The following is a 12,267-nucleotide window of genomic DNA, read 5'->3' on the forward strand; positions in this document are numbered from 1 at the left end:
GTGTTTTAGAGTGTTCAGCCTGACCCCGCCTCACCAATACACGTAAGTTTCCAAATACAGGCAAGTAGCTTTTCTTGTCTGTCTGTGTCGAAGACAGGGAAAAAGCCAAAATCTAGTCAAAGGGCCAAGTCTGTACCTAGCTCTCTATACTGAATATAAAGTAGAAATATCAAATACATATATATATAAGTGCATGGTGGCCAGCTTCCAGCTAGATCTGAGAGCATGGTGTGGGTGGTATGGGGGAAGGTGTGGGGCAGGGGGTGGAGAGTGTGTGCAGAGTCTTTCCTATCCCACTGGATTCAAGTCAACAAAGACCGAGCAGTCTCGCGGGAAGACCGCAGACGTTGCCATCAGACTGCCTGTCTTTGTGTCCTGATTCCTCCACCTGAATGTTTGACACTGAACAACATACTGGGCCTCTTCATGCCTCAGTTTCCCTATGTGTAAATAGGTCTAATGGAAATGCCTACATGGATTAAATAATCCATGTAATGTGCTATAACAGTACCTGACACATAGAGATTGCTCAATAAAGGTTAGCTCTTATTATTAGTGATATAATTATATGGGCATGAATGGTTATTCTTATTTTTAAAATGTATTGTATATACTTATGGGGTACAGGGTGATGTTTTGATATATGTATACATTGTAGAATTATTAAATCAAGCTGTTTGACATATCTATAACCACATATAGTTATCATTTTTTTTTCTGGTGAGAACATTTAAAATCTACTCTCTTAGCCGTTTTTGAGTATAACAGTGTATTATTATTAACTATGGTCACCATACTATACAGAAGATCTTCAGAATTCCTTCCTCCTGTCCATCTGAAACTTTGTACCCTTTAGCCAATCTTTCCTCATTCCCCATCCCACTGCCTCCTGGTAACCACCATTCTATTCTCTTTTTCTATGGGTTCAACTTTTTTGGATTCCACATGTAAGTGACATCCTGCAGTATATTTCTTTTTGCACCTGACTTAATTCACTTAACCTAATAATGTCCTCTAGATTCATCAGTGTTGTTGCAAATGACAGGATGGTCTTCTTTTTTTAGGCTGAATGATATTCCTATTATATATATATACCACATCTTCTTTATCCATTCATGTGTTGATGGACATTTAGGTTGATACCATGTCTTGGCTATTGTGAAGAGTGTTGCAATGAACATGGTGATGCATATATCTTTTGGACATATTGATTTTATTTCCTTTGGATATATATTCAGAAGTGGGGTTGCTGGATCATATTCACATAGAATTAAAAATTCTATTTTTATTTTTTTTTTGAGAAATCATACTGTTTTCCATAATGGCTGTACCGATTTCTGTACCCCCTAGCAGTATAGAAGGGTTTCCTTTTCTCCAAATCCTTGCCAACACTTGTTATCTTTTGTCTTTTTGATTAAAGCTATCATAACAGGCATGAGGTAATAGCTCATTGTGGTTTTAACTTGCATTTCCCTGAATCGTTTATTCTTTTTACATGAAGCTAATCTCTTTATTCCACATTTTCACATATATTGTTACTTTTCATCTCTGTAACTTTGAGCTAATTCATAACAAAGACTCTGAGCTCACCTATGCTGATCTGTTGGTGCCCTGGCATTATTTTGTGAACTCTGAAACACACACATGTGCTTTCCTCTGAGCCTGCTGCCCCTTTGCTCATCCATGGTGGCCTACGGGGTGGGTGCTATGGGACAGGCAGTGCCCCTTGCAGGCATCTGAGCCACATGCCTCTGTACCGAGTTCACCGCCAGGTAGACTCCCCAGCTCGCTAAGCAACTGTCTTTCCTTTGTTGTGGCAATCTCCTGTAGCCCTGGAAAACCCTCCCAATGAAAGAAAGCTTGATTTTTCCCTCTATTGTGCTTTTAAAAAAAATTATATCCAGGATTTAGGACCCATTTTTCAATCTGTGATAGCTCCTGTTTAGCTCATAGTAATTAAGAAAAGCTTATAATTGGATGATCACATGGCATACATTGCTATCTTGTTAAATTCCTCTGTTCCCCATAATTGGTTTACATGTAATACATCTTCTTTTATCCTAGAGTCTGCATGTCAAGATAAGTAGAAGCAGCATAATTAGGGTATTGAGATGTATTGTTGTGATTATCGTCAGAAATCTGGGTTAGGTGGTGTGAGAGAGATGTACAGCTTTGAAGCTTTTTTGTTCAAGCCCACCCTAGATGCCACATCACCATTCTCCTGCCTCAGTCAACTCTCCTCACTCCTAACTGCACTTCAGTGTCGCTGTTTTTCTGCATGACTCTGGGGAGGGGTGTTCTATGCTGTTAAACATTCCTTTCCTGCATATCCTTTCAGAAATAATGGAGGACATCCCAGTAAAGGTGGATGGCAAGTACAGCTGCATAATCCTTGTGGATTTGTAATGTCTGTTACTATGGCCCCTATGCCACTGCTCTAGGTTGGAGTTATATTATTTAGTTCCCAGAGGAATCAATCAAGCTGCTATTCCTTTATCTGAGCAAGCATGTCATATAGTGAGACAGTAAGAAATCACTTTTGTAAGACATAGTCAGACATTTAACTATGTTTATTGCAGTAATTAATTTGCTTACACAGATGTCTAAGTAGATTAGTCTCTGATTTGAGTTGGCATTTCTCCAGTACTTCTAATGAAGAAACAAAATATGGTAGCTATAAAATATTTCTTGTTGCAATCTGACTGAACCATGTGGGTATTTAGAAGACAGATTTATTACCTCCCATTTGTAGATAGAAAGCTTTAGAAAGGAGATGGTCAGGATCGGGAACCCAGGTTTGGGACACAGAGACGATTCTCAAGCTTGCTGCTGATTTTTATTCATAAGGGGCTGTGAAAGGAACCAAACTGCTTTTCAGACGGCACTATTTTGCACATTTGTGGAGGGTAGCTATTAATAAATTCAGCCAATTTTTGCTCTTACAGTGATTGACAGACCTTTCTTTTTTGCGTGCTTCTAAGAGCACAGGTGGCATATTTTGAGCAATTTGTTAAAATCAGAAGATAGCGAAATGAAAATAAAATTTTTGCATAACACTGTGTATTTCAATTTTAAATGCAGAATGAATAATAATAGCATGGCAACAGGTATGATACAGTAGCCCCTGGGCTCAAAAGAAATTAGTTTGATTCTAAAAGAAAATAGGTCTGGGAGAGCTTAGAAAGATTAGGAGTTGGATACTGTCTAACTGAAACTTTGCAATTTGAGGATCAGAGATGGCAATATATTAATGGGGAATGAAGATATTAATTTGCTTACACAGGTGTCCATATATGTGTAACTGACAGTAACCACTAATAACCCAGAAAGCAAAATTCAGTAGAATATCCAAGAGACAGTGAAAAACTAGAGCAGTGTGCCCAGGATCGCCTGGGCAAGCCAGAGGCAGAGCTCGATTTCCCCCCTCCCCTCTACTGGCTGGGACAGCACCCGGTAATCTGCATTTTTACACACTCCCAAGTCATTATGGTGGAGGCGATCACAGATCACACTTTGAGAAATATTGGAGTAACCAAATGCATACAGGGTTCATATCTGAATGCAGCCTTACCATGTGTAAGCTGTGAGAGCTTGGGAAACTTACTTCTCTCAATCATAGGTTTTTCGTCTGCAAAAGAGGAATAAATAATAAAACAGGATTGCAAGAGAATGAAACAATGCAGTGTCCCTGAGTGTTTAGCACCGTATCTGGCCCTGAAGCACTTAGCAATTGTTAGCAGTATTTTTGTGTTTGTGCAAAATACGGATAATCAGAATAACATCAGTTGGATTTAATAAAGAGTGCACTGGGTGGCCAGGCATGGTGGCTCATGCCTGTAATCCCAGCACTTTGGGAGGCCGAGGTGGGTGGATCACAAGGTCAGGAGTTCAAGACCAGGCTGGCCAAAGTGGTGAAACCCCATCTCTACTAAAAATACAAAAATTAGCTGGGCACGGTGGCAGGCACCTGTAATCCCAGCTACTCAGGAGGCTGAGGCAGGAGAATCGCTTGAACCCGGGTGGCAAAGGTTGCAGTGAGCCGAGATCGCGCCACTACACTCCAGCCCTGGGTGATAGAGTGAGACTCTGTCTCAAAAAAAAAAAAAAAAAAAAAAAAAAGAGTGCACTGGGCAATGTATGTAATATGCCTGGTGCAGGCTTTAGCGTATACTAAGTATACTAAGTCCTCTGTAAATGTTTCCTTTCTCTTTACATATGTGTCTTGATTCCTTACAGTACAAACTCCAAAGAGGGCTACAGCTTGTTATGCATTCTATTCAATTAACTGTTGCTACTATTCAGGGAGGACATTTGGTATCCGCTTCAGGTTATGTAGAAATTATTGGAGATTATTTTTTGTAAGTAAGCCTTTTATTTTAGAGTAGTTTTAAATCTACAGAAAAATTGGGAAAGTGGTACTAAGAGTGTCTGTATACCCCATTCCCAGTTTCGCTGTATTAACCTCAAGCATTAGTCACAATATGATACATTTGTTGCAATTAATGGACCAATACTGATACATTATTATTGAAGTCCACATTTTATTCAGATTTCCTTGTTTTTTACCTAATGCCCTTTTTCTGTTTGAGGTTCCCATCCAGGGCACCAAATTACATTATAATAGCCGTCTTGTCTCTGTAGGCTCCTTTTGGCTGTGACCATTTCTCAGATTTTCCTTAAGCCTGAAAATTATTAGTCTGATTCTAAAAGGAAACAGTTTCTGGGAAACTTAAAAAAAATATATAGGGTGAGGTGGATACTGGAAGAAATCCAAGGAACATATATACTAATATGCCAATATGCTAATAGTTTTTGATGATCTTGACAGTTTTGAGGAGGACTGGTCAGGTAGTTTGTACACTGTTTCTCAGTTGGGATTTTTCTGATGTTTATCTCACGATAAGATAGGGATTATGGATTTTAGGAGGAAAACCACAGAGGTAACATGATGGATCACATCACATCAATGGGACAAATTATCAATATGACTTATCTCTGTTGATGTTGACCTTGATCACCTGGCTAATGTAGTGCTTATCAGAGGAATGATTTTGAATGACATGAAATAATTTCTCAATACTCAATCCTAAGAAATAAGGTCAACTTAGTTTTATGGATCTTGATGAAAAGTTCTCAAATAATATTCAATTGTGTCTTTGCTCAAAACAGTAGTAGTTAAAACAGAAACCATTTCAAATGATACTTAATTTCTACCATTGATTAAAGGCAGAATGTAGGTCACCACTCTTACTGCTCTCTTTCACTGCCTTTGAGGGCAGTGCTGAGACAGTAGGAAAATACGTGAACTAGGAGATAGCGGAGTGGAGTGCCCTGGACGGCACTTGATGAACACTTGGATACCCATTTCACTGCCCTCTTCCCTGGACAACTGCATCTGCCATTTTGTCAGGATTCACAGATCTGAAAGTTACGAAGTTGGACCTAACATAAATTGTTCTGTAGAATTCAATGATAAACTAAGCTTAAAGAATCTGTTTGCCTATTTCTTTTCAATTTTTAAAGTAGCCTATCACATTTCTGCTATATTTAAAATGACGTTGTACCTTAATATCTCAATAGTAAACTGTTGAGAATTATTTAACCCTTTGGCTACTGCTTCTCTTCCATACGAAGAGAATTCCTTAAAATATTTTGGATTCTCTTGTATATACAAAGTGTGGATCATAAAATAGTTGCTGTGTAGGGTCACAGTGGGGTGGTGGGTGCCCACCCCCAGCTGTCCTTGCTTGCTCCACATACAAGGGGAACCAAAGAGCATTATGAACATTTAGGATGGCTCTGAATGTACAAGTGAACTGCTAAAGCTAAAGTAAAAACGAAATCATCAACAGCCACCAAAAAATAATGTTTAATTAAACTAACCTACACCATTGTGAGAAACTATAAAACACAGCAAACCCTTGTTGCAGTGATGAGACTTCAATGTACGTGACCATAATGTCACAGGGCAACAGCCGAGAAGTGGGCAGAGAATGTCTGGGTTTTCGACACCTTCCGCAAGTTGGGAGCCCTTTTCTCTGCCCAGAGTCCTTTGAAAAAACTGACACCCTAAGACTATCATGGATGCTTTCCTCATTCTCCGAATTTGCTTCACATGAGTAATGTTCACATTCTGTGTTTCAAGAGTGGTGAGTATGAATGAAATTTTGTGATGTCAGGCTGAGTCCTTGGGTCTGGAGAATCCAGTGCCACATGCATGCCTCCCCATGGTTGGTAGAGGAAGCCAGGCAAATGGGGCTCCAGTCCTTACTCTGCCATGCTGTTTTCTGTTGGTGAGGCCTGGGACAGTTTCTTCATCCTTATGTCTCAGTTTACTCTTATCAAAATGAGAATAGTATATGCTTCTCAGGGTATTCTGAGGGTTCGCTACATGAATACACTTGAAGTAGGTAGGACACTCAGTGTCTGGGATGCAGGAAAGGCCAGACAAACATTAGCTGTTGTGGCTATTGTTGTTTTGTATCAGTTGTCAAAAAGAATAGCTGGTCAGGAGAGGGAGGCAGCAGTGAGCTATGATCATGCCACTGCACTCCAGCCTGGGTGACAAAGCAAGATCCTTTCTTTAAAAAAAAAAAAAAAAATCTGAATGTGGGGGAGACAGGAACATTTGTCAACTCAGCAGATGTCAGGCACTCTCTTCTGTCCCAGGGAATGAAGCCTGGAGCTGGCACATGCAGCAGAGCTGAGAGAGAGGATGGAGGCAGCCTGGCCAGGCTGTGCACAGACTTCAGGTCATTCCCCTTGAGGCCAAGCCGTGTGCCTCTACAATTTTCCCAGACACCCCAGCTCCCTTACAACAAAAACCTTTCTCCCCACTTCACAACAACAGAACATTCGAAGCAGCTGACCATTCCACTGTCTCTAAGAGGATAATTAGGATGGCCTCGTCACTTAGCCACAGGCACCACTGCTTGCCACAGGCAGGACTCCTGGAGTTTTTGTTCGAGTCTCGAACCTTGCTCCTTCTCTGCACTGAGACTAGCATTTGGGTGACGAGATGGCTTATGGAGGTAGGGCTGATGGAAAACGCAAATGCACACAGAGATCTGCTTTTGTGCAATAGCCTTGCAAGATGCTCCCCAGCTGAATTCCACTGGTGCTCCCTACAGTGTATTTTAAGGTTAAAAGCAGATGGGGCCTGATGGTGTCAAATGAGTTTTTAAGAGATTATGATCAGACTTCAGCTGGCGGAGCTACTGGAATTTTTCTATTGGAAAAATTAAAAAAACAGTCCTTAGGAGATTTGATGATTGATTCATATGTGGCAGTAGGAATTGAAGAGCAGGGACATTTTATTAACAGGTGTTCTCAGAAATCAAGGCAAATAGAAGTAGTGGCCAGGCACAGTGGCTCACAACTGTTATCCCAGCACTTTGGGAGGCCAAGTTGGGTGGATCACCTGAGGTCAGGAGTTTGAGACCAGCCTGGCCAACATAGTGAAACCCCATCCCTACTAAAAATACAAAAAATTAGCCAGGCATGGTGGCGGGTGCCTGTAGTCGCAGCTACTCGGGAGGCTGAGGCAGGAGAATGACTTGAACTTGGGAGATAGAGGTTGCAGTGAGCCAAGATCATAACACTGTACTCCAGCCTTGGGCGACAGAGTGAGACTCGGTCTCAAAAAAAAAGTGGTTTATGTGCCTTGTATTAGCAAAATGCTTAGTATGGTTTGGGGACCCAAAACATAGAATGGGAAAATGTGGTAAAGCAGTAACATGGTGATGAGGGCAGGCTTTTTGTGACAGTGCTATAAGTTTTGTTTCATAAATTACAAATAGAGAGAAAACCTTCCCATGCCCAGTAAAGTTTGACTTGGAAGATTCAAAATACTATCTCAGACTTGTTAAAGGCCAAAGACTTTTAATTTTTAGAATAATGTATTTTTAACCTTTTAATCAAAGAAAAAAAATCAGAGCAAGTGGAAAGTAGCTATTTAATGATATTTCCTAAACCATGCCAGTTTGAGGAAATGTCTCATATACATGTGTATTTGTATACTGCATCGTTATTTATACCAACAAATTTATTTTGCTATTCACTTGATGAGAAATACATTTAGATTGAACTTGGGCTTTAGCTTCAGTTTTTAAAAATGCAACAAAAGTATTCCCATACCCATTAATCTATGACCTAGTTGGATTCAAAAGGAAATTTCATAAGAGTACAAGTATTCTTAAGACTGAACCTGGACTCTGGGCCAAGCATAGCCAGCCTCCATGGACAGACTGTGTTTTCCTTCCTCTTAAAAGATGGTCTCAGAATAGGACGATTTCTATTATAGAAGCAGTGGCAATTTAAATTGCATTTCTAAATATAACATGTTCAAGGCAGTGACTTTAAAAATTCACATCTGAAACCATATCACTTTAATCCTTCCTTTTTACACTCAAGGCAGTTCATGAATTGCAAAAGACATTTTTCCCAATTCATTTTCATTGTTTTTTTCCCCCTGAATCTTATAAATTGTGCATTGATTTATGAGATGTAAATTTTTTGTTGGCTTTTGCCCTGAAAAGTTGATGTTGTATCTTTTCCTTAATTTTTCTCTCAATTCAAGAAGAATAAAAAATAATTCTACTTTGCCTCATAACAATAGGCATAGGGATAAGATCAGGTCTGCTAAATATTTGGTATCCCTCACAGGAAAATGCTGTGTACATAGTATAAATAACACTTTTTTTAAGCTGAATGATTCCACTGTGCACACTAAGACATTTTATGTAATCTCTGCAGGTATAACTTCATACCCATATTGTCTTGCTTTCTAAGAGACTGGGAAATTAAAGCCCACAAATTATAATTCTATTTCTTATTAATAGTGGCACCCAAGTGTAGAGCAAACAGTGGTTTAAATTAGTTTTGCACTTGAAATGAACAAGATGAATGGAAGTTTCACTGTTGGGGAAAGCATTGAATTAGATCTAGATTTTATCTCAGGATGGTAATTAAATTTTCAGGTAAATCTTGTTGAGAATGATAGGCATAACATTTTTTTTTTTGATAGTCTCATTCTGGTTTGACAGAATAAGAATCAGACTTTTTTTTCTTTTCTTTTTTTCCTCTTTTTTTTTGTATATGAATTGTGGTGGTTGGGGGAAAATGTGTTATATGTATAAGTTATATGATATAGTGTAAATTATTGACTATGAGGCTTTTTTCATTTAATCAAAATAAGAGGTACCATTCAGAAATTGTGTTTGTTTTCTAGGGACACAACCAAATCATAACATATAGCAGACCAATCTATTTTTGTGTGCTGTGTGGCCTTATTTTGCTTCTTGATACAGGGGCCAAAGCCAGGCACCCTCCCAGTTACGTCGTGTATGGCCTGAAGCTCTTCTCTCCAGTGTTTCTACAATCAGCTAGGGACTACTTAATAGGTGAGTTAATTATGGGGTTGTGGGGAAGAATATGGGGGTTGGGGGTATGTCTCCCCTTTGTCTTCTGAATTTCTAAGCTTCCTTACTTGATTATTGGGTGAAGAGATGTGCATTTTCCTCTTGGCTTGCATATCTACCGAAGACTGTCTGGGAGCCCAAGCCTCAAAGCATCCAACTATGGAATTATTTTTAAAGGATTTTGATATTTATGACCAAGAAGTTGCAGCACTATAATGTCCATTATAATAATGCACATCCGGGCTGGGCACGGTGGCTCACACCTGTAATCCTAGCACTTCGGGAGGCCGAGGCCGGTGGGTCACCTGAGGTCAGGATTTCAAGACCAGCCTGGCCAACATGGTGAAACCCCGTCTCTACTAAAAAGATACAAAAAATTAGCCAGGCATGTTGGCGCATGCCTGTAATCGCAGCTACTCGGGAGGCTGAGGGAGGAGAATTGCTTGAACCCGGGAGGCAGAGGTTGCCGTGAGCCAAGATCACGCCATTGCTCTCCAGCTTGGGCAACAAGAGTGAAACTCTTTCTCAAAAAAAAATAAAAATAAATGCTCATCTGAAGAATGGTTGTTACGGTGCCTGCTGGGGATGGTTTTGCCATCAGGGTAGCAGCATGAATGGGCACGGTTCTCAGTCCAGGAGGAGTCCTGAATATTCAGATCACCCAGTCTTCCACCAATCCCTTTGCTTGACTTAAGGTTTAGGCAGTATTTTATATAAAACGCTCTGTTTAAACAAGTCACCTGCATACTGTATGGTTTTGAGCCCTGACTCTGGAGCCAAACTGCTGATGGTTTGAATCCCAGCTTTGCCACTTCACTAGGTATATGACTTTGAGCAAAACTTAACTGTGATATAAAGGCAAAAATATTGGCCACCTCAGAAATTACTGAAAATTTTAAATGAGTTGGTATACTTAGACATAGAGAGCAGTGCTGGGCACCAAGCATCAGCTGTTGTTGTCCCTATTATGCAAAGTGATTGCTCCGGTATTGACCCGACGGCATATGCTCTGAGAATTCTTGCAGAGACATCCAGGGGTTTGCACACCTGCCAACTTGTTATTGTCTGTGATCACATTGACCAGCTGAGTTGATAAAGGGTAGCTTCTACCAACATCACTAGCTGGATCTCTCGCTTGCCAGCTGGAAATCTTACTCAAGAGACTGTCAAAGCCTTTGGTCCCACATCATCCTTTCCCAACTTCTGTGACAGCCCCCCTGAATCTCTCTAGTGGAACCAGGGAGAGTGCCCAGGTATGGTGTAAGCTTTGTTTGTGCTCCTTATAGGTGAAAACCCTGGTAGGCATTCTACCCTCTGGCTTCCCGTTCCTCTTCCTGCTGCTTTGATAGTGAACTCTTCATTCTTACTCCCCCAGTGCCCAACCCACCACAAGCCCACCTTTCTATGCATCCTCAACACATCTTTTCCTGTTACATCATTTGAGAAGCAGAGTAGCTTCTTCTTCTTCTTCTTTTTTTTTTTTGTTGGAGTCTCGCTCTGTCTCCCAAGCTGGAGTACAGTGATTCAATCTTGGCTCACAGCAACCTCCACCTCCTGGATTCAAGCGATTCTCCAGCCTCAGCCTCCCAAGTAGCTGGGATTACAGGCATGTGCCACCATGCCCGGCTAATTTTTGTATTTTTAGTAGAGACAGGGTTTCACCATATTGGCCAGGCTGGTCTGACCTCAAGTGATCCGCCCACCTCAGCCTCCCAAAGTGCTGGGATTACAGGCGTGAGCCACCGTGCCTGGCCAGAATAGCTTCTTAATGCCAAAGGATTACGCACCACGCTTCAGAGAACCTCTGAGCTCAATTAGGAAACAGAAACATGTTGGAAAAAAAATAAGAACAGATCCATAATTTGATCTCCCAGTCAGTGCCCTCCTGCCCAAGAATATTTGCTTCTATCCTTCCTGATATTTTTTACTTTACTTTTTTTTCAGTCCTATCAGTTGGAACAAACACATACACAACAAGAAAGGCCTTCTGTCATTCTTATATTTTATAACTTAGTGCGCCCATATTCCTCACTAAGTCGGCTGCAATGAAAAAATCAGAGTTTGAGTAGACAGAGATGCTCACTCATGATGGCACACTTTGCAGGGCCATCCTTTCCTGCCATCTTCTTTTTGCAAACAGCAGTGTTGGAGTCCACAGCTCAAGGGCACATGAGGACCTGGAGATTAGAGAAGGAGAAAGCATAAAATCAAGGGCACATGAGGACCTGGAGATTAGAGAAGGAGAAAGCATAAAATAATTTTGGAAGATGTCCAAGAAACGATTGTCTATGTCAAAATGCTGCCTTTTCTCTCTCTGCACTCCACACTCCCTCTTGGGTACCCCCAGCCATCTTTTCCTGGGATCTTGAATGTGGGTTAGTGTTGATAGAGTGCCACCTCTTACAGGTCCCAGGGATCTGTGGCTTGAGCTGGAGCCGTAATTACTGTGGCCCCTTCTCATCCCCTTCTCACACATTGTGCTCCTTCCACTTGGAAGCTGTTCTGCAGCCTCCCCCGTCCTTCATTATGCTGGCTCATAACACCTCATTTCCCTAAGTTTGGCCCCATTGTCTATCCTCTCACTACCCACACTTTCATAGTCCTTAGCCCATTTTGTAGCAATCTGCTCACATTTGTAATACCAAAATAATGCCTGTCCCTCTCACTATCTTATTCGCTCAGAAAAGGCAAGGCAGAGACCCTGCATGCTTTCTTACCACTGAATCCTTAGCAGTGTCTGGCATTTAGAGGCACTAAATAAACATTTGTTGAAAGGATGAACTAATGAACATTAAAGTCCGTGTTTTTTGTTTTGTTTTGTTTTTGTTTTTTTTTGAGATGGGATCTA

At 40.8% G+C, this 12,267-nt stretch overlaps 1 protein-coding gene across 2 annotated transcripts in view; it reads left to right on the forward strand.

Moving 5' to 3' along the window:
- The window catches only part of PCNX2 (pecanex 2), a 309,377-nt gene that overhangs the window by 78,595 nt on the left and 218,515 nt on the right, over positions 1 to 12,267 (forward strand). For both annotated transcript variants that reach the window (XM_024927813.4, XM_034949151.3), the window contains 2 exons: positions 10 to 42; positions 9,230 to 9,401. In XM_024927813.4, coding sequence (XP_024783581.4) covers positions 10 to 42; positions 9,230 to 9,401 — 205 coding nt within the window. The remainder of the gene's footprint in view (positions 1 to 9; positions 43 to 9,229; positions 9,402 to 12,267) is intronic.

Source organism: Pan paniscus, chromosome 1 (assembly GCF_029289425.2).
Source record: "Pan paniscus chromosome 1, NHGRI_mPanPan1-v2.0_pri, whole genome shotgun sequence".
Lineage (NCBI taxonomy): Eukaryota > Metazoa > Chordata > Mammalia > Primates > Hominidae > Pan > Pan paniscus.